The sequence below is a fragment of the Mustela nigripes genome, unplaced genomic scaffold, assembly GCF_022355385.1.
Source record: "Mustela nigripes isolate SB6536 unplaced genomic scaffold, MUSNIG.SB6536 HiC_scaffold_148, whole genome shotgun sequence".
Lineage (NCBI taxonomy): Eukaryota > Metazoa > Chordata > Mammalia > Carnivora > Mustelidae > Mustela > Mustela nigripes.
The window spans coordinates 8324587-8347083 of NW_026739562.1; the positions used below are offsets into that span (position 1 = coordinate 8324587).

Genomic DNA, 22497 nt, shown 5'->3' on the forward strand with positions numbered 1-22497 from the left:
CTGACAATTGGCTTCTGCAAAGTCCAAAGATCTCTCCCCCCACACAACAAACAGCATTCTATCTGGTGTCAGCAGGGCTACTGAGCAGGGAAGGAGAAGCCAGTGCACTAGATCATACTGACTAGCAGTTGCCAGTGCTCGAAGACGGCACAGGGCTTGGTGAAAGGACAAGGGGAGACAATTTAGAAAAATGGACAAACAAAATACGTCAGGGCTGGGGGGACATCTGGGCTTCTTCAACATAATTCACAAGCCTCTTTTCATTGTTATTAAAACCGACAATCAACTCCGACAAGCATGGTGGGGAGGGAGAGGAAAAAGAAATCTTAAGCAGGCTCTACGCTCAGCACAGAGCCCAACTCGAGGTTCGATCTCATGACCCTGAGATCATGCCCTGAGCATAAATCAAGAGTCATACACTTGGGGCACCTGGGTGGCTCAATGGGTTAAGCCTCTACCCTCGGCTCAGGTCATGATCCCGGGTCCTGGGATCGAGCCCCGCATTGGGCTCTCTGCTCAACTGGGAGCCTGCTTCCTCCTCTCTCTCTGCCTGCCTCTCTGCCTACTTGCAATCTCTGTCTGTCAAATAAATAAATAAAATCTTTAAAAATAAAAAAAAATTAATTAGGGACGCCTGGGTGGCTCAGTTGGTTGGACGACTGCCTTCGGCTCAGGTCATGATCCTGGAGTCCCGGGATCGAGTCCCGCATCGGGCTCCCAGCTCCATGGGGAGTCTGCTTCTCTCTCTGACCTTCTCCTCATTCGTGCTCTCTCTCACTGTCTCTCTCTCAAGTAAATAAATAAAATCTTAAAAAAAAAAAAATTAATTAATTTTTTTAAAAAGAGTCATACACTTAACCAACTGAGACATCCAAGCACCCCCAATCAACTCTTTTCTGATTCAGTTTTTCCTTCCATTAAAAAAAACAGGGGTGTGGGGCACCTGGGTGGCTCAGTGGGTTAAGCCACTGCCTTCGGCTCGGGTCATGATCTCAGGGTCCTGGGATTGAGTCCCACGTCCGGCTCTCTGCTCAGCGGGGAGCCTGCTTCCTCCTCTCTCTCTGCCTGCCTCTCTGCCTACTTGTGATCTCTCTGTCAAATAAATAAATAAAATTAAAAAAAAAAAAACAAACAGGGGTAAGACACAAACCATGGCCACAAATAATGGCTTTACAGGATTCAGAGATTACTGGGGTATATTTGGGAAAATACAAATGAGATCAGCTGGCTCAGACACAAAGTCTCCGACTGATGGTCACATTCAACAACATGAAAGACATCATATGTTAAGTGAGTGGAGATGTATCCGCTGGTCCTCAGCTTAACATCTTGACAGATGATACAGAAGTAGGAGCTAAAGAGCAGCTCAATTAAATACAGAGAAGACTTCAAATTAAAAGCATTGAGAATTCGAGTATAGAAGAAGAGTGAGAGCACGGGTCTCAGAACGACTAGAAAACTGTGGAAAGCAGTAAACACACAGTAAGAGGAGAGAACAACAAAGAATATCCAGGAGTAAACAGCTCAAACACCATTCCAGAAAAACCCTGAAAACAGGAAGGGGAAAGGTGGCAACGGCCAGAATGTTCGACCACAGGACAAGTGAGGCAAGGAGAGGGATAAAGGTTCTAGGCATTAGTGCTGACCACAAAACCCCTGACTAAAGGCAAGGCTCCAAGTAAACTACAGATGAAAAAAACAACTTATGACCCTAGACTCTATAGTCTCGAAAGAAGGGAGGATTCAAAAGTAAGGAGTTTGGGCGAGGAAACCAGCTCCAGTGAACAGCATTATCTGCAGCGGGATGGGATATGAGAAGGGCAGAGGGAGAGTGCTAAGAGTTCCAAGAAAAGACTGAAGACTTAAAAATACTCAACATAGTGTTGCATTTACAAAGCCACACAGACTCTGCCACTCACTTCAGTGCCGACTATAAGACCAACGTGAGGCAAGGCTTCACAGGGAGGAGGCCAAATGAGTTGAATGTGAGTGGACCAGAGGCTGTCTGCCAGATGAACGGCGGGTAAAGGCAGACCCAGACAGACTGTTCACCTTAGGAATGATGGAAGGTGCTACTTACAGGGGCCTAAGGGAACACAGCCCTTTGCATGCCCTCTCCCAAGCAGACTTGGAGAAAAAAAGCAAACAAACCAAGCCAGTAAGGAGCAGAATATGCAAATATGTTGGTACTGCTCCTCCCTCACAGGAGGACTCTTTGTCACCAGAATGCTTTTCAGGGAAACACCAGAGAAATCCTCATCAATTTCATCAGCCAGAAGCTGCCTTTAAGTCAGCAGGACAGAAGCTGGCAGAGTTATTAATGGCTTTCCCAGTTGCCGAACTCTGTGCATCTTTGATTAACCCTCAGAGGGGTAAGATAGTAAGATTTTCTTATAAAAGATTTTAAAAGGAAAAAAAAACACCCTTCAAACAATAAGGTATCCAAAACAAATGCCAAATACAAGAAAATGCGTCTTTGGAACAAGGGAGAGACACACAGCAGCAACTCTTGCTAAACGCCTTGGATTAATTGCCTCAGAGAGAGGCTATAATTTAAAGGAATGAAAAACACACCTACAGACTGCTGTCTGAGTCCTGACCAGACAGTCAGGTTGTCATTACTCCTATGACAAACGGCTCTGACTCGGGCCTTTATAAACGAAGCTCTTGCAGCAAAAAGCTCAAAAGGTCATTGTCTTGACAATACCCAGTTGACTCTGCTGAAAATTAGACCATTTAAAAAATGAGTGTTTTCTTATGCTCTTCTGTTTTTACTCTATCTCCAGACAACAGAAGGCCTAGCTGGTATTCCTGTCCCTGGATGGCACAAGTCCTTTCATTCCCCGGGTGCTCTTAGTAAGAAACCGAGGGCCTGTCTTTATTGCCAAGGACTGTGCACACATGTAAGGGCTTAGATTTCTGGGAGGAAGGCACAGGGCCCACGGATTCACAGGGCATACCTAAGAGCACATATCTCTTGGAACTTCAGAGGCTTAACTCTTCTCTAAAGAAAAAGATAATTACTGTTTACAAATTCCTCTCCTCCCTTATCCTACCTTTAATTTCATGCATTTTAATGCATACATTCCATATTCCTATGGTACACTTTATGTTAAAAATACAAAACTGTATCTCTAAGTGGTTATGTCCTACTCCCCCCACCCCGCCGGCCTGGCTGTTTAATTCTTTCCTTCTGTGTTTTCCCATGCTATACCTAAGTACAATCCATACATATTCCCTTTTCTTTCTCTTCTAACATTCCTCATAATAAATATTCATATGTATTTTACTTGCCCAGAAAGAATGCTAATTCTGAAGTTGCCAAGCAATAGTCTATATTTCTAAGCAACAGGCTCAAAATCCTCAGGAAAAGAGCAAGAATTCAGGTAGGCATATATTTGAGAAATATGTTGGGACTCTCCAGGTGCCAGAAATCCTGTTCCTAATCCTCAGGAAGTCTCCTCACTTCTTGGAGACTTTTCATCATTCTGCCTCTGCTGAACCCAAGGGAAGTTCATCTAAGGTAGTCAGCTCCCACAAAGATCTGAGCACTTCAGGGTTAAACTTCAGAGATCATCCCCTCTGATTTTACAGATCAGACACTGAGGCCTAGGGTGGGAAAGGGACTTGCCCAAAATCAAATGACAAATTTGGCTCAGCCAACACCAGAACCCAGGGCAATTCTCTAGACAAGAGTTGTCAGGTGATGGGGGCAGCGGGCACTGACAAGTGATCCCAGTTCCCACCACAGCTACTCTCGGAGTCACTTGCTGTTTTACCAACTTAGTTCAAAACTGGCTCAACTAGGAGTTGAAAAGGACATGGGCAACAATTCATTTGGAGAAGCAGGAAGTGAGAGAGTCGAGCTCTTGAAGCTCATTTCCCAGGAAGGTTCACCAACCAGCCCCACTCTTAGAAGACACCAGGCCTCTTACACCCAACACATAAGGTCCAGTCCTCGAATGTCTTCTCCTGTATTTCACCCACTGCTTCCTAACTGGTTTTCCTGCATTCCTCCATATACTTGCCACTTTAGGTCACCCAAACAAATGCTGTCAGAGGGAGCTGCCTCAGATACGTCTTCAGTAATGGCTGCTCCCAGATAAGGATAAAGTCTAAACGTCTCAGCCAGGCATTCCAGGCCCTCAGTTCAGGCCTTTTGGATCTTCTCTCTCACATTACAAACGCTCTGTAGCTCTAGTCATAGACTGATTCAGGGTCCCCCCAAACAAACCCTGTAAATCTTCTGTCTCCAGGCTTTTGCTCAAGCTATTCCCTTTCAATCTCCTAGAATCTCCCTCCCTACCCTCATTCTCCACATCAATTCATCAAAGTCCTATGCAGTCTGTCCACCCAGCTGAAACCCAGGGAGCCTCCTCACATCTCCCCAAATACTCTCTTCCCTTCAGAGAATGCTTTTCTGTATTTTGTGCTACCTTATCACAGTCTCTCTTGTAAGTTATTATATAAAAATCTGCTCATACTTCAATGACTCCCTTCACTACAAGATAAAGTTCACCTCCTTTGTAAGGTACACAAGATTCGCCAAAGATCTGGTGCCATCCTAACTTGAGGCTCATCTCCTGCCACAGAGCTTGGACTTTACAGTCTAGCCAAACTTATCAACAAGGGAGTTTCTGAAATATTCCATGCTATTCCATGTTTCTGTGACTATGCATTTATTTGTCTCTCTCCCAAGTAAATCTACAAGTGACAGTCCTATTTTAAGACCTATAACTTTCTTTTATAAACCCACCTTATTAAAAAAAAAAAAAAAATCAACCACTACGAAAATCAAGTAAGTGAAATTATTTAAAACTCTGATAAAAAGGAAGAGAACTGTTTCTTATCTCATCCCACTTTAGGAACTACTTCTATTCTTTTATGCCTGATTCCTGACTGTTCTAGCAGGTTTCAGTCTATAAAGAGAATAACTTTAAAGTGTGTTTCCTTAGAATTCTCTTGTATTCCTAATATCAAAGAGCCTGTGGTTTGTAAGTCAAAGGAAGGAACAAAGGCAACTCCTCTTCAAAATGAAATAGACAAGAACACTCTATAGACCTACCCCTCCCTTTCTTAGCTACTGTTATGTATCTCTTATTAGTAGTCACTAACTCCCACAGGAGTCCTGGAAATTCTGGGCACAGAAGAGAGAGCAGGAGAAAGTACTACCAAGGACACGTAGCTTCACTCCACCAGAACTCCTGGCCATGAGAACTTGGAGCAAATATAACAGTCTCATAAAGCTGCTGCCAGGATTTCACCTATACACAGATGATAACTGTAGTATTATTTGGTTTTAACATATATTCTTTGCCATGGCTCAGCTAAATTTCAGTTACAGCAAAAGGGCAGGTGAAGAATATTAAATATTGAATGCAAGGCAGCATCTTATGCCGGCCCAATCAGATGGTAGAGCTGAGTGACAGCCTTCAGAACCCTCAGCTACATCACATACCAAAAAGATCTTTTGACAACTTCCTTGCCAGAAGGTGTCTAGCACGGAGACCATAAAAGGGCAAGCTCTTCGTGCATGAGGCTGTACATGTGTATGTGGTCCTGTCACAATACTTCATGCCAAACGAAGGAACCAGAACCTACTTGTGGCACCTAGAAATGACTGTCATACAGTGAAACATTTTTGCCTGTATGGTCACAGTATGCATTTCTGGGTAAAAATTCAAATACAATCAGATAAATTAGAAGAGCAAAGAAAACAAATGTAATAGACCTAAAGTGACTTCATCTTAAGGCTGAAAGACCAGAATTCTCACTGAGATGTTTTTCCAAAGTAAGCCCAGTGTCACAATGGTAAATGAAGTACTTGCTCTCCTCTGTGCTAGCAACAATTTTAAGAAATGAATATAATTCCCTCTGGCTGGTATGTTGGTGGACATATTTGTGACTGATCCAATCTGAAACTTTAGTTCCCGCTGAGTGCAGAGCCTGACACAGGGCTTGATCTCACGACCCTGAGATCATGACCTGAGCCAAAATCAAGAGTCAGATGCTTAACCAACTGAGCCACCCAGGGACTCCACTTTTAAAGCTTCTTAAATCTGCATTACAGGGGTGCCTGGGTGGCTCAAGGGATTCTTTGCCTTGAAAGGCAAAGCAGTTCAAAAAGACACAAGAAGGGTGGGAATGATTCTGGGATTATAATTACATTTAGAAGAAGAGATATCAGGAGGAAGGAGGTGAGGATAATAAACAAAAGACACATGCCACCTTTTGTGCAGGCCCCAGCAACTACCAGGACATGGCACTTAAGCCTCCCTCTGTTTCCAAAAGGATGGTGAAAATTAAAATGGCATTTTGCCTTACGGTTATTTGCTTTCTACATTCTAGCAGGTGGTCTAGGCTCAAAAGCAGGCAGACAGCAGTGTCAGGGGCAGCCACACCTTTACCCTGCTTGTGAACATCTTTATGCAAAGACAGATGCTGAAGGCTTCAGGACAGACCTTCTGACAGCGGGTTTCTGGATGTCCTGTTTGTGCATTCTGATAAACACAGGGACCCTGCAGTCTCAATCCTGGCTATAGAGAGAGATGAATGGCAGGAGAAGATGCCTGCCTGAGTAGATGGGCCATTAATCCAGACGACAAAAGAATAAAAATTTAACCTGACGGTGACCAAACTTCAAAGCTAACCTCCCTAAAGAGAAATCTAGATAGTCTTATTCCACAGCAAATTCAGGGAGCAAGAGCTCAAATGTGGTTCTACAACATTTATAAGGTTTTTATTTTATTTATTCATTTTTAAAGATCTATTTATTTATTTGAGAGAGAGAAAGAGTGCATGTGGTGGTGGGGGGCAGAGAGAGAGAGTATCAAGCAGACTCCCCACTAAGTGCAGAGCCTGACACAGGGCTTGATCTTACAACCCTGAGATTATAACCTGAGGCGAAATCAAGAGCAGATGCTTAACCAACTGAGCCACCCAGGCACTCCATTTTTAAAGGTTTATAAATCTGCAGGATGGGGTGCCTAGGTGACTCTGTCAGTTAAGCATCTGCCCTTGGCTTGGGTCCTGGGATCGAGCTCCACACTGGGATCCCTGCTCAGACGGAAGCCTGCTTCTCTTGCTATTGCTCCCCCTTCTACTCTCTCTCACTCTGTCAAATAAATGAGCAAAATCTTTAAATAAATAAATAAATAAATAAATAAATAAACCAAATAAATAAATAGATCTGTAGGACAATAAACGCCAGACACTGGGTGCCTGGGTGGCTCAGGCAGCTAAGCAGCTGCCTTCAGCTCAGATTTTGATCCCAGGATCCTGGGATCGAGTCCCGCATCAGGCTCCCTGCTCAGCAGAGAGCCTGCTTCTCCCTCTCCTTCTGCCTGCTGCACTGCCTACTTGCGCTCTCTATCAAATAAATAAATAAAATCTTTTTAAAAATAAACAAACAAACAAATAAATAAATGCCAGACACTAAATATGTTTGCTCCTGTTCTCGAATCTCAGACATGTATGATTTTGTCTCTGTATCCTCATTTAAAAATATACTACAGTGGGGCGCCTGGGTGGCTCAGTGGGTTAAGCCGCTGCCTCCAGCTCAGGTCATGATCTCAGGGTCCTGGGATCGAGTCCCGCATTGGGCTCTCTGCTCAGCAGGGAGCCTGCTTCCCTCTCTCTCTCTCTGCCTGCCTCTCTGCCTACTTGTGATCTCTGTCTGTCAAATAAACAAATAAAATCTTTAAAAATATATATATATATATACTACAGTGAAGTAAATATCTCATTAGGATATTATAAGGATTAAACAAGATTTTAAATATATAAAGATATATAAAATATATTAATGTATTTATATATACTACAAATGTTCTGTATGTTATAAATTAGTTTACACATGAAAAATATTATAGCTGATATATTTCATTCAACAGATGATGGAAAAGAACCAAAAAAGATGGAATCTGGTGACACTATACACCTGGATGGGACAAGGCAGTGAATGGCAAAATGATCCCTGGCTTAGCAAATGGGAAGAAAGCTGAAGATGTCGAAGTGAGACTGCAAAGGCAGGAGCGTGGTGCATTATGAAGGCAAGGAAACCAGTAGACCAGTCTCTCTTAATGGCACCCTAAGCGTCAGGAAGATTCCAGGACCTAACTTACCTGCCTCTCTGTACCTGAAAGAACTATGAATTATGACTGTACAAGCTTCTGATTTTCCTTCTGGTTATCAAAGCTAAGGAAAAGGACTGAGGCAGAGAAATTAAAATGGGCTAGTACATTCCCTCATCTTTCACTCATTTGTGCCTCAAAGCACCTAGACATTAAGAGAAGAGGAGTAAACCACAGCACTCAGTTTACAACAGGAAGGAGGAGGGCAAAGAAAGAGACAGAGAAAGAATGAACAGACAGTAACTCAGCATCAACCAGCTAGCAACTTCCTTTACTAGGAGCTTGGACTACTTACTAATATTGAAGTGACTAATCCATAGGTGCTACTAAAAACAAGACTGCAGTCTGCATCAGCCCCAAAAGAAAGGCAAACACCCTGTCAGGGACTTTCGGAGGGACATGAGAGAAATCAGCCCATTGTTACAAACCAGGGAGCCAGGGAAGACCCTTCGGGAGAAACAATGGTTAAGTCAGTGCAGAAAAGGTGAAGAAGGCAATGTAAATTCAGGTCATGCTGAAGCCAGCGGGGAGGTGAGAGCACAGGTGGGCTGTGGGGAGCACAGGGAGGAGGCAGTCTGACACAGGAAAATCAAGGGGGAAGGAAGGGGAGAGGGAGGAGGTGGTAGCAGAAGAAAGAGAAGGTAAGATGAGAACAGAACATTTTAAACTAACCCAGAACTCCATTGTGAAGGACAAGTCACGAGGCAAGATACAGCTCAAAGGCATCAGTACCACGTTTCACCAGTGCAAAGAGATAACACAGCCTTCCAAATGTGCATGGAGGGAGGCTATGCGATCTGCACGGATGCCCAGAGCTCCCCGGGATTACTGAGGCTTTTCAGCGGTACTAAGTCCCAGCAGCCTTGGCATGTACTTGAAACTGCTTCCCTGAACAGATCCAGGGCTGGAAAAATCATCATAACCTGCTGGGGAACACATTTCACTCCTGGTGGGTGCCTGGCTAAGGGAGTGCAGACTCCCTTTCCCCTCACCACCAGTATATGCACCCACCTTACCCTAGAGTAGACTGGAGGGTCAATGACACTGGCGGGGACCCAGGGGGCAGCCGGTGAGAGAGAACCAGCACCCCTGCTCCGCTTTCCACTCCAGCTGCTTCAGGGCATCCCTGCATTTCTTTCACGTTTACATCTTCCCCAGACAAATGAACCGCCCATTCAGTCTGCCTTCTGCTTCCAAGTACACAATCGCTAGTGTGTTTAAGAATCATATCAGGAAGGCAAATTGTATAAAGGTTGTTTCCACCTTCTTAGTCGTCTTTGGCAGAGAGAGTTCTCCAACGCATCTTAAAGCTCTATTGCAAGGTGGCTCTTGGGGAACTATCCATTCAGCTCACGGCAACAGAAGGTCAAGAGGGAGGCAAGAACCCTTAACATCCCAGACCTGACCCAGACTATGTCAAGATGGAGAGGGGAAAAAAGGAAAATGATTGACAGGCTGTCGTATTCCAATACAAAAGGAGAAAAAAATAAGTCTTAACCACCTCTCTCTCTCTCACTCATTTTGCATGTTTGAGAATATCAAATATAGGAATCCAAACAAGAGCCAAATGATATAAGCCAGGAAAGCTTTCAGCATAGAAAGAAATACAATGAATGGCTAGAAAGGTCAGGAGCAGCAGGTCAGAGAATTCAAACACAGCAGTGAGACGGAGGTGTTTAATCCTGTGTGCGGGGCTAACCCTGCTCCTTTAGCTCACCCCCGCCCTCCAATCAACCACTCAAAAGCCCCAGAAGAGCAAGGAATCACCTCTCAAGCCACCACATTAATCTGACAGTCAACTTTCAAAGGATCCTTATAGGCGAGATGGGGAGGGAGCAAGTTTAGGCAACGGAGCAGGATCTCTACGAACCCACGCGTGATTCAAGGATACTAAAAGGAACTGTCCTTGGGGAAATCTGGGTATTCTCATTATTTCTAACCTCTATACCTACTCTGCTGAAGAGGAAATATACTAACCATCCTGTCTCCCTGATGCTGTGAAGACAGGCTATAAGAAGCACTTCCACAGCCACTGTTCATGCAAAAGGAATAGGAAAACGTTGCTTTCATACGGAGCGGCAGCCATCTTCTCCAGCGTGGGCTGGGGCCAACGGTCTGTCTCTCACCACAGGCTCTGGTGAGTCAGCAGCACAACTGCCAGAGGTGGGGGGGCCCCTGAGCCTTTTAACCCCCTTTCCCTCACCCCATCCTATTACTCATAAATAATAACTTAGGGGGTTGAAGCAAAAATGTCAACCACTGCTGCTTGGACAGTGGTCAACTTGGAAGCACACACAGCTTGGGAGGACAGGGAAGAAAGCAAGCTGAGGGAGTACTTACTCAAAGTCCTCAAACTCCAAGTCGGTTCCCTCTACTGATGGGCCCTGGTTGTCTGAGGAAGAGGAGGAGGTGGAAGAACGGAGACGGTTCTGCTGATAGCGCATGGAGCGCTGGCGAATACTGTCTCTCCGTGAGAGATACTGGATCATCCTCTGGGCGTAGTAGGCAGCAGGAGATAATCTGAGAGAGACAGAGATGGACAAACACAAACTAGCACTAATGCGGGGAATACTGTGAAAGACAGTAAATCCAGCTCTCCCATGGTATCTCCCTGCTGAGGCGAACTCCGGAGACATGAAAAATAAAGGGCATTTAACTCACCAGGAGGTCTGTACTGCACAATATGCTTACCAGACTACCACCAGGGTTTCCGTTCGGAGAGAAGGCAAAGAGGCTGCTGAGTCAGTCATCACCTGCTCAACAGCTGCCCCCTCCTCAGGAGATAACACTGGACCTTCCTTTTCAGTTTCTTAAGGGACCCCTTGTAGCTTTCTCAGGGTTCCCTTCACAGAGATTCACGGCCATCTTCAATCACCCATACTCAAAATATAAGAAACGAAAAGAGACCACAGCAATCGTCTACTGGCCAGCTCTTCTTTCATTTTATACAGGAGAAAAGAGGCCAGGAGATGGCACACCGGGCATGACCAAAGAAGGCACCATCTTCACCAGGACGTCCTTCTCCAACAAATCCACACAGCTCCAAATTTGTCCTAGCTCCCTAAAATGAGCTCTCTGAACCTCTCAGATCTATGGATTATTCACAGATATTTGTAACACAGAGAAAATAGGAGCAAAAAAGAGAGTAAAATACACTCAGGAAAACAAAACCTAACAGGGAAAAAAAAGATTTTTCTATTTCTAACAACAGAGCATCAGAGGTTACACGGGCACTCAGCAATGCAGAAGGCATGTTACTCCTTTTTCTTCTCCCTAACCATGGCTATTCTCAGTGGATAATTAGTCTAGAGCTCTATCCTTCCAAATGTGGCTTAGTGTCTTCATATTCCATGAAAACGTCTAGTGTCCCATACAATTCACCACATTCCCTTCTTTCTCAAGTTTTTCCTCCATCTTTCAGAACATTGCTACATACTAAGTGAGAGCAGAACAATAATAGAAAAACGTTTTATATATATATATTAAGTGGATTACTAAGAAATTTCCAGGCTTAAAACTTGCCTGAGGCACACACTTTTAACTCAACAATCCCACTAGGAATTTTATCATATGGAATTAGTGAAAAAACTGGGAAACATCCCAAATGCCCACCAACAGATTAAATAAACTGCATCTGTACAAAGAAACACAAGGTAGCTATTAAAAAGAGTAAGTCATCCCTATATACACACAAGAAAAACTTTAACACAAAATTTTAGTGGGAGAAAAACTGAAAGAATAGTATGCATATACTAATATGTATATAAAAATTTTCAATTAGAACAAAAAAATTAAAAGAAACACAGCAATGCTAGTGGATTCCTGGGAATCTTAACCTCTATAATATCTGAATAGAAAGGAAAAAAATATCTATTTTTTTTAATGGAAATCTGGAAAAACTGAGAATGGAAATAGTAACAGTTACATTCAATGATGGGAATAGTATTTACAAAATCCTGCTGCCTGACTTTTCATTACCCCTGGACAAAGTTTCTGGGGAGATCTCAGTAAATCTACTGACTCAGAGAGTCAGTAGGGGAGCTGAAACTATCTCTGAAATGCCAGTCATCAGAGGTGGTATCCTTCTGGCTAACTGCCAAATGGAATTCTCAAGCAGGCCAAAGGACAATCTTTGGAACTCAGAAAGTCCTTGTTATAGAACAATACACTGCATTTGGCATCCCTGAATCCAAATTATACAGCAAGTGGGCAGGGGATGCACAGATGCCTTGGCCAAGATCATCAGAGTACAAGAATCATTTCTTAAAAGTCTCAACATGTGGATCTTTCATTATCCACTGGCCCCTATTGACATACATTTTGCAAGGATGAATCAAGAATCCGAAATTTTCAAGAGACAAAAGTCAGCACTCTTGAGTTATTCCTGTATCTACTAAATATACAGAAATCTTCCAGAAGTCAACCATTGATGGTTAAATTCTCAAGTCAATCAGACTAGAAAAGAATGTAAAAAACGTTTCAAGAGCAGAATGAAGATTGTTTTTTGGAACTGATGCTGAAAAGTGACTATATATACATTCATTCCTCAGTTGCTAGCCCACTCTAACTAATGGGAAAATTATACTATTGGTGACAGAAGTAGAAAGAATGCTGATGCAGACAATAATAAAGACTGCCCTTTTACGTAAGGGCATAATTTCAGCACTAGGTAACCCCAACTGTTTAATTTCACCATAGAATAGGAATTCCCTAAGCTACAAAACTATGCATCAATGGTAAAGAAAAAAGGATTCCTGGTACAATTATCAAACACAAGTACACCCTAGCCTCATCTTTTTAGGGATCCAGAGGGAAACTAAAGATCTGAATGCTGAAATGTCCCATAAAGGCTTTGACCTATATGTATTATGTATGGTGACGTCTAAGAGGAAAAAAATTAAACAACCAGTAATGAGTTAGCAATCATCCTCCTACTGGAGAGCTGGATAATCACCAAATTCTGGTGTCCCAAGTAAAAATTTTAAATGTTTAAATATATCCACAAGTTTTCTTCAAGGAAGAATACCCTCTCCTCCAAAGAAAACTTAACTGTGTGTTCAGAGGGGAAAATGTAAAAATAGCAACACCACAAAGTATGACACTTTCTATCATAAAGGGATCTGAGTGGGAGTAAAAAAGATTTGTTACATGAAAGGTGGACAAATAATGGTCTTTAAGGATCACTGTTAAATGTTGTCAGGTTAAAAATTCTGGGGATGAGGGGCACCTGGGTGGCTCAGTGGGTTAAAGCCTCTGTCTTTGGCTCAGGTCATGATCCCAGGGTCCTGGAATTGAGCCCTGAGTTGGACTCGCTGCTTGGCGGGGAGCCTGCTCCCCCTCACCCTCTGCCTGCCTCTCTGCCTACTTGTGATCTCTGTCTGTCAAATAAATAAATAAAATCTTAAAAAAAAAAAATTCTGGGGATGCGATTCCTATTGCTGTCCTAAAAAACTCTTATAGCAAGAAATTCTCTTCTCAGTGTTTCAGAGTAATCAGATTGATGCATAAAATCTCCCTCTCTTATTCTCGGCTTATTGCTTTCAAGTGTGACCAGAGACTAACATAAACTTCCTTGGTTTGGTCATCACCATCTCAGCTGCCTCCCCGTATTCTCCCTGATCCTGGATTTGCCATTTTGGGGTTATGGAAAAAGAAGTAAGGAAGTGATGGGGGGATCCTTTCATTCATTAGTCTCTCAGAAAGAATGCTCAGTATCATGACATAACTGTGGCAACAACAAAATCACTCAATATCCCTAGCATCAACTAGACTGGTCTACAGGTCTTTCCAGACTTGAAATTCTTAATCTAAAGCAAAGCTCATTTAGCTTTATCTAACCTATACCTGTTAATTTGCCAACCCCACAATTAAAATTATTCTTTCTTTTGGCAAAGTCTCACCATTTGCTCCGGTATTACTTAAATAATGTGAAGGTTATCCCCTACTTAGGTCATTAACGAAATCAGTAAGTCTGGCCGTGACAACACCAAAGGGCTGCTCACTATAAATAAATGTTACACATCAACTCAACACCTCATCTTGGGTCCTCAGTCCCAGTATCAGGTAAGGGTGGGCCCTGAATTTGTCTAAGTGCTTTTTTAACCTCTTTGAGAACTCTTCAAATATCTTCTGATTGGTGTAAGGTAAACCACTTTATTAAAATGCCAACTTATTTTATTTAGTTACCCTTTTGTCAGTCATCTCTTCCTTTAGGTCACATCCAAAAACTGAACATCTGAATGAGCCTGACTTCTACCTTTCGATAGTCTAAATTTTCTCTCAAATGAGAGCAATGAGAATTATTTGTTAGCCGGTTAGTTTTAATTTGTAAGTAATTTCCCTATTAATAACTACTTGTTTCCCTTTTGACTGTCCATCTGAATGGCAACAGCCTCCCTGATCAGCAAAAATGGCATATCCTGTGACTCTGCCAGTGGCCTCCTCAGGTCCCTCCTCTAAGTGCCCCACTTACAGAAATGAGCCCCAAAGGACAAGAGCTCAGTCACAACCCTCTGCCACCAGAGGTTCTGTTCACTTACCTGCAACACTTCCCCATCACCTGAACCAACTGTCTCAAAACTGTAACTGAAGAGTAAAAGAGCACCAGGACTAGAGAGGCACAGAATGGGGCTTCCAACAGCTTGGCAACCCCAAGGGCAGCCCCTCCCTCCCACCTAGTGCCATTTCTCACTTTGGCCTTACCTCGCTGGGTCTGGGTAAATTGGGTGCTCTCTGGATCCTGCTCCATCATAACGGGATAATGAAATGAGGGAAGACTCCAGCAGCCTCCTAGCAGAGATTAAAAAAATGGCAATAATCCCTGTCAATTACCAACTCAGAGGTCATTCATACGGGAAAAATAGGGGGAGAAATAAATAATATCCCCCTTTGGAGCTAGCTAATACCTGCTATCTGGGATTATACCCTTTCTACAAACTAAGTACTTAGAGACACAAATAAATGAGCTACAGCGCTCCCACACCGGACATGGCCACTGTATTATGCTGAATACTGCTCTTCTGTGAGAAATGAACAACTGCTTCAGAGACATGATCTTATTCCTATTTGCAGTATCTCCGAGAAATAGGACAAAAAGGAGGTTGGGATCAACACAGGAGGGGAATATTAGGCATACCCAGAGATATTCATGTAGTGCCAACATTTATCTTGGTGTTCAGTTTCTCCACGTTATCCTAATCCACATCCCCTTATATTCTACTCATTCTGCTCTGCCCACACCCTTTCTGTGAGAAGAAGTACTCCTCAGGCTCGCTTACCTGACAAAAATCTTTAATTACATAATCTAGCCCAATCATAAATTCAACTGATCACATGTTGATACACCCACATTTTATTGAGCACTTTCTTGGTGCCAGGCAAATACTAAGCACGTCATATATATTTTCTTACTTAAAACTCACCTATCACTGCAAGGTAGGCATTATTATACAAACATGAGAACACTGGGCCTAAAAGTTAAGTATATGGCACTGTGCACAGGGCTATTTAAGTGACAGCACCAGGACTCCAGAGAAGGTCACCTCCGAAATGCTTCAAACCACAATGCATGTAGGTAAAAAGTGCATGTTTCCACTGTGAGACCAACCTATGATGCTCAGTATTGTCGGCTCTTCCTGTGTTTAAGGGAAGCCAGAAATCTGGACTTTTCCATGAAATCTCCTGACTGATAAATTTTAGCTAAAATGTTTTTCCCCCCTCTTTGTACAGGGCCAATTAAAACACATCTGATAAATGTGGCCCAGGGACCCCCAAGTTTGCCATGTCTGCCACACTGCTTCCCAACTCAAATGTGCCTTGGCAGCCAATCAAAATCCTGCCACAGAACACGTTTCAAAGGAAATGGTCTCAAAAAGAAATGCATATTGTTCCTTTCCAGCAGCATCTTGCCTGGCTCTCCCGGGAACAGGTCTCCGGCTCCCTGCCAGACTCTTCTTTAAAGCAGATCTGCAGGATAAGGACAGCAGCTACCAATCTTTTCCAATTGAGTTAATTCAATTCACTGTTATTAAAAACAGCTGGCTTTAGGTATAGTCATGTGCAGTCACTTTATCCCAGCAACTAGCTCACCAAAGCATTTCCCCCAACAGCCTGGGGAAGAGATACAGCAGAGGTCCTGTCAAGCTGGCTTGCTAGCTACCTTTCCTGCCCAGAACAACCAACGGTTAAATGATGCTTTCTATCTAAACAAGGCCTAATACCTCCCCACACAATTCACTTTAAGCAGTCCTACCACTGAAGGAAGAGAATATTCCAATGTAACCAAGAGGAAGAAGAAAGCAATAAAATACATCTCTCTGGTCTGGGATCTTCAATGATACCACTGTTGACGGCAGCAGAAATGCTGCTTCATCAATTCTAAGAGATACCCTCCCATTTTAGCATGTCTGACTTTGGGATGCATCTAATAATTGTATGAAAAGTTTATTTTTTTTTAAAGATTTTATTTGAGAGAGAGAGAAAGCAGGAGTGGGGTGGGGGGCAGTGGGAGAGGGAGAAGCAGACTCGCCCCTGAGCAGGGAGTCCAACACAGGGCTGAATTCCAGGACCCTGAGATCATGACCTGAGCCCAAGGCACATGCTTAACCGACTGAGCCAACCAGGCATCCCTGACACAGTTAAACTGGCAGGATTTTTTTTTTCTTTCATTAGGGGCACATAAAATAATGGCATGTCTTTGAGTCTTGAACTACAAAATGTTTGTGAGAGGAAGGGGTAGTGAGAGGTACCTAGACTAGAAAAAGAAGAAAAGTGAAATTTTGAGAAGAGTATATATTCAGTACATTTATGCCATCTTAGATAAATACTTGTCCACTACTAATTAATTAGTTCTGTAGGAACTGGGAAGGAGTTGAATGGAAGCAAGATCTGGGAGCAACTGACTTCCCTGAACACCCAGAAGTCCGTCCATCCCAAAGGGCTCATGGAGTTTTTAGTCCTGAGTATAGCTGAGCCCCATCAGGTTCTTCTCCAAATGGCTGCTTAGTAAGCAGAAGCCCTTTGGCAAGGAGCATCCTGCAGAGTAACAAACATGTATCTTTCTTAAGTACTTCCGTCTGGAAAATGATGCTGCTAAGTTAGGAAGCCAAAGCCAGTATTACCCCCTACTACTATGCTAAGGCAGTGTCCGTATTCAGAGAAATGAGATGACTTTTTAAGGAACCTGTAAAGGAGATTCTTGAACTAGAATAGTCTGGATTAGATAATCTCAATTTAAATGATTCCATTTTATACTCTTGCAAAGTCTACTTCCCACCCTAACTTCCTACCTATCTTAATTAGAAAGACTTCTTTAAATTAGGGTAAAGTCAAAATGTTAAGCTTTGTCTCTGGGGAGTCCCTGATGAGGTTCTTTTGGAACATGCATCCCTTGTGCCTACTTACTACAAAATCTGCTGGCACCATTTAGGCTCCCCAGGCAATACAGTGGACTGGCAAGCCATATATATATGGCATTTTAACTGCTAATACACAAAATCAAGAGAGCCAATTACTATGAATAGCACCCTCACACACTTACCACTGATTAAACACGGAGTTCTCTTCAGTTAGGATGCAAGTACGCCCTGAAGGACTAAAAAAGACTTCTCCAATTGGTGTTGAACACCAAAAGAACAAGAGCTACCAGATGAGTAAATGTCACCACCACTCCTAAGAACTTCAAACAAAGATCTTTTTCTCCTACAGTTAGTTTCCTGCAAACAGCCATCACTGGAGAAATGACATAAGAAAATGGGACGAGAGGCCAGCTGTGTGCCTTCTTCTCTGGCCACCACAAATGTGACTTGACTTAACCATCTATCATGCAACCCAATAATGCGAAATCAGGTAGGGCTTAGGAGGGGGACGCAGACAAGCTTGTTCAGGCTTGAAGCTACCATTTCATTCTGCCTGTAATCACAATTTTGAAGAGTCACTGAAGCCCTTGACAGGAAAAAAACACACATAAAAAAACCCTCTTTCTTTGCAAGTTTGCCTGGTTCATTCTCTGTACTAGTGGTGTCCAACTGAGATACACAGGTGTTGGTGCTATTTTGACCTACTGGAGAACAGAAAGAAAATATCAGAACTTTCCATAATCTGTAACACACACACACACACACACACACACACAAATTGCTCAAAAGCCTTCTACTACTAGAAGTTTTTTTTCAAGTCTGAAGACCACTGCTCTGTCAAACTATATCCTACTTTTAAGAAAATCCAACATCTGACAGAATATAATAAACACAAATATATAAATATAAAAACCAAACATTTAAAAGAATAAGTACAAGTACATAAATATAAAAACCATAAATATGTAAAAGTATAACCATACTCATACATAGAGCAAGAGAGAGAACAATAACACAAATGTGGTAAAATGCTAATATTTAGGGAATGTGAGTGAAGAGTGTAAGGGAATTCTTTGCACTATTTTTGCAACTTTTCTGCCAGTCTGAAATTATTTCAAAATTAGAAACATTCAAAAAAATTAAAAACATTCAATATATAAAACTGAAAAGTAAATCGCTGAAAACTAAAAGGAAAACTCTTCATTTTCAAAAGAATTACTCACTTTTTTTTTTTTTTAAAGAGTCTATTTATTTATTTGATAGAGAGACATCACAAGTAGATGGAGAGGCAGGCAGAGAGAGAGAGAGGGAAGCAGGCTCCCTGCTAAGCGGAGAGCCCGATGCGGGACTCGATCCCAGGACCCTGAGATCATGACCTGAGCCGAAGGCAGCGGCTTAACCCACTGAGCCACCCAGGCGCCCAGAATTACTCACTTCTTATAAAGGATTTCTTAAAATAGTAAGTTGCCCTAATGCCCTATGGCAGGTTTGGTAAACTAGAGGCCCCAAGCTAGCTGCCTGTTTTTATAAATAAAGTTTTATTCAAACATGGCCACAATCCACTCCTTTATATATTGTCTGTGGCTGTTTTGGAGCTGGCAAGGCAGAGTTAATCCTGAAAGGAACATGCTTAAAATACTCACTACCTGCTCCTTTACAGAAAAAAATCTGCCCACCCCCTGCTCTTAAAATATTTGCTTATATAAAATCCCTTGAAAGATAAAGTGAAGTCACTAAGAAACGGAACAGAAAAACACAAAATCAAAGTATTATACACTAAAGTCATCAAAAATTAATATTAAACCCTGATAAAATCATTACTCAACAGAGACACACTTCAGGCTGTAAAATTCCTAACATTTTAAATGACTACAGCTATTTCTTCCTTTCCTGATTAATACTCTGATTATGCACAAGTGGGATCCCTAGTTCTACTATATCCTTTGATGACTAGGAAAACAATAAAAAAAAAATAGTGGAAGAAAGCTCTGGAAAAGAACAAAGCTATCAGGGCAGATGAGATGGGTCATCTGAACGAAAAGAACTTTCATTTCAAATCCAACGGATATCAGAGTTGAGAAACAGAAAGTATGGTACCTTTATACATGTTTAGACAGAATGAATAAGCCCGTGGCAACTCTTTCTTACTCAACAATTATATCCTGAAAATATTCTTTTAACTAGTTGTTAGATCACAGACAAAAATCAATATCCTAAAGCAAATAAATATGTTTAAACCTCCTCTAATTACTGGGAAAAATCAATTGCTGGGACTCTGTGATCTATATGACATGTAAAGCCTGCTCCAAGACCTCAAGATGCCACTGATGCCCCATGCCTAAAGGGTAATTTCCCATCCTGACTCTGATGTCTGGGTGATATCTGATACTTCAGTTCAGGGGAGCCAAACCCAAAACCAGTAGCTCCCTTCTGCCTAGAAAATAAAATCTAAATTCCTCAGCTTCGTTCCAAAGCTCTGTAGCGGAATTTCTCATTTCTTATGGATATATAACATACTCTAGCCTGGTGGATTTCAACCTTTTTGGTCTCAGAACTCCTTTAACACTCTTAAAAATTAGTGAGGACCCCAACGAGCTTTTGTTTATATGGGTTTTATCTATTAATATTTACATTTGAAATTAAAATTGAGACATTCTTAACACAAGCACACATTCCATTAACAACCAGAGGGATAACCTCGTTACATGTCACAGCGAAAACTCCACAGACACTTTGAGAAGCACTGTTCTAGCTGAAACTAAACACACCCTCATCTCATCTAGGTATTTAGGTTGGCCATTGCTTCTTACTGGAAAGTTCCTTTTCCCGTTTCTGCCTTTAAAAATCCTTCAAAACTCGGGGCACCTGGGTGGCTCAGTGGGTTAAGCCTCTGCCTTCGGATCAGGTCATGATCTCAGGGTCCTGGGATAGAGCCCTGCATCGGGCTCTCTGCTCAGCGGGGAGCCTGCTTCTCCTTCTTTCTCTCTGCCTACTTGTGATCTCTGTCAAATAAATGAATGAAATCTTAAAAAAAAAAAAAATCCTTCAAAACTCAAACATCTGACTCCTCCATCCAAAAGTTCACACTCTCTTCCCAAAGACCCCACTGGTTTTGAAACCTGTCTTAAAAGGCCTCTGCAAGAGGCACCTGGGTGGCTCAGTTGTTGAGCGTCTACCTTCAGTTCAGGTCATGAAGCCAGAGTCCTGGGATAGAGCCCTGCATTGGGCTCCCTGCTCTTTGGGAAGCCTGCTTCTCCCTTTCCCACTCCCCCTGCTTACATTCCCTCTCTCGCTGTCTCTGTCAAATAAATAAATAAAATCTTAAAAAAAAAAAAAAAAGGCCTCTGACAAGTCACCATGTACTATCATTACCTATGTTTTGTCTCTGCTACTGGACTATAAGCCACATGAAAGCATGTACTGAGTCCAAGTCATCTTTCTGTCCCCATTAAAACTCCTAATTAACATGTAATAAGAGACCAATAAAAGCCTACGAATAAACGAGCAGTCCTAAGTAGATTTGGAAGAACAAGCAAGAAGACACATCTGATTGCCCTCACTGACCCCATGACATTCAGACAAGGTTGCTAGATATCCAAAAACTCACACTGAAATTCCTGAAGGAATAAGGTCTTCAGAAACTGCTTACATCACCCTTTATCCCTCTGGTCACTTAAGCTACTCAGGTTCAAGTGCTGACATAGTTTTATCGGGACGATAAATGCAAGGCAGCCTGGTCCCTGGGAGGCTTATTAAATCATAAAGTCAGAGGCTGGCTACTTGCCTGGGAAACTACCACAGAAGCTCCAGGATGGTATATTGCTAAAAGAGGGCAATGTTTTCAGGGGGATAGGGCGGCATGGGGCCAAAGGAACTTGGATGCACTATTGCCTTCTGCATTTTTGAATCTTGCTCTACAAGCCTCCAATCTCTGCCTTGGCGCATGCCTGGGCTGGGAGATGACAAGCCCTTATTCTTCATAAAAAAAATAATTGTGTGTTCTGAAATGACACCTCTATTATGATTTCCAAATTGACATCTCTGCTTTAAAGCGGAGGCATCCAAGCCTCCCCATTTCACACACTGGCAATTATCGTTTAAGTTATCCAACGATAGGCACTCATCTGATCACTGCAGGGCCCCCTAGTTCTAGGGGTCCACTTATAGCACAATGCTGTTGCCAGTGGAGCCTGGCAGGCAATTCCTGCCCCTGCTGTGGGTTAGAACAAGGCAAGGTGGCACGGCGAAAAGGCTGACATCAGGAAAAAAACAGACATACCAAGAAAGAGCTCACCGTGCCTGTCCAATGGATGGACCTTATCTTACCATCATCAAGCATAAACAATTCATGGGGCTCAAAACAATGAGTTTCCCCAGAATGTCTTTATAAAACATTAACGTATTCCTCAATGCCCCTGTACAGCGAGAGACAGATGGTAAAACATCAAAGCTCAACATAATCACAGATACCAAAAGAAAGAAGCTGGAAACATTCGGTACACAACTGTGTATCCAGTTATACAAAAGTCTTACCTGAGAAGTCAGCCAGACCCCTCTGGGAATATCCGACCCTCTGCTAACTGTCTTGTAGGTGTTTTGTTTGTTTTAATCAGGCTTCACGACCAGTGTGGAGCCCAACACAGGGCTTGAACTTAACTACCCTGAGATCAAGACCTCAGCTGAGATCAAGAGTTGGATGTTTAACCAAATGAGCCACAGAGGTGCCCTAGGTGGTTTTTTTTTTTTTTTAAAGATTTCTTATTTATTTATTTGAGAGAGAGAGTGAGAGAGAGAGCATGAGAGGGGAGAAGGTCAGAGGGAGAAGCAGACTCCCCATGGAGCTGGGAGCCCGATGTGGGACTCGATCCCGGGACTCCGGGATCATGACCTGAGCCGAAGGCAGTCGCTTAACCAACTGAGCCACCCAGGCGCCCCTAGGTGGTTATTTTTGATACAATTATAAAATGACTGGTTGGCACTATGCTTAGCTTTTGTATATCCTCAACACA

At 42.7% G+C, this 22497-nt stretch overlaps 1 protein-coding gene across 7 annotated transcripts in view; it reads right to left on the reverse strand.

Moving 5' to 3' along the window:
- LOC132008462 (activating molecule in BECN1-regulated autophagy protein 1) overlaps positions 1 to 22497 on the reverse strand; it is a 178324-nt gene that overhangs the window by 94409 nt on the left and 61418 nt on the right. For 3 of the 7 annotated variants that reach the window (XM_059387102.1, XM_059387104.1, XM_059387106.1), the window contains 2 exons: positions 14835 to 14921; positions 10473 to 10652 (listed from right to left, as the gene is read on the reverse strand). The exons of 2 other annotated variants lie outside the window; for them this stretch is intronic. In XM_059387102.1, coding sequence (XP_059243085.1) covers positions 10473 to 10652; positions 14835 to 14921 — 267 coding nt within the window. The remainder of the gene's footprint in view (positions 1 to 10472; positions 10653 to 14834; positions 14922 to 22497) is intronic. 2 more of the 7 variants (XM_059387103.1, XM_059387107.1) reach the window with 1 other exon arrangement.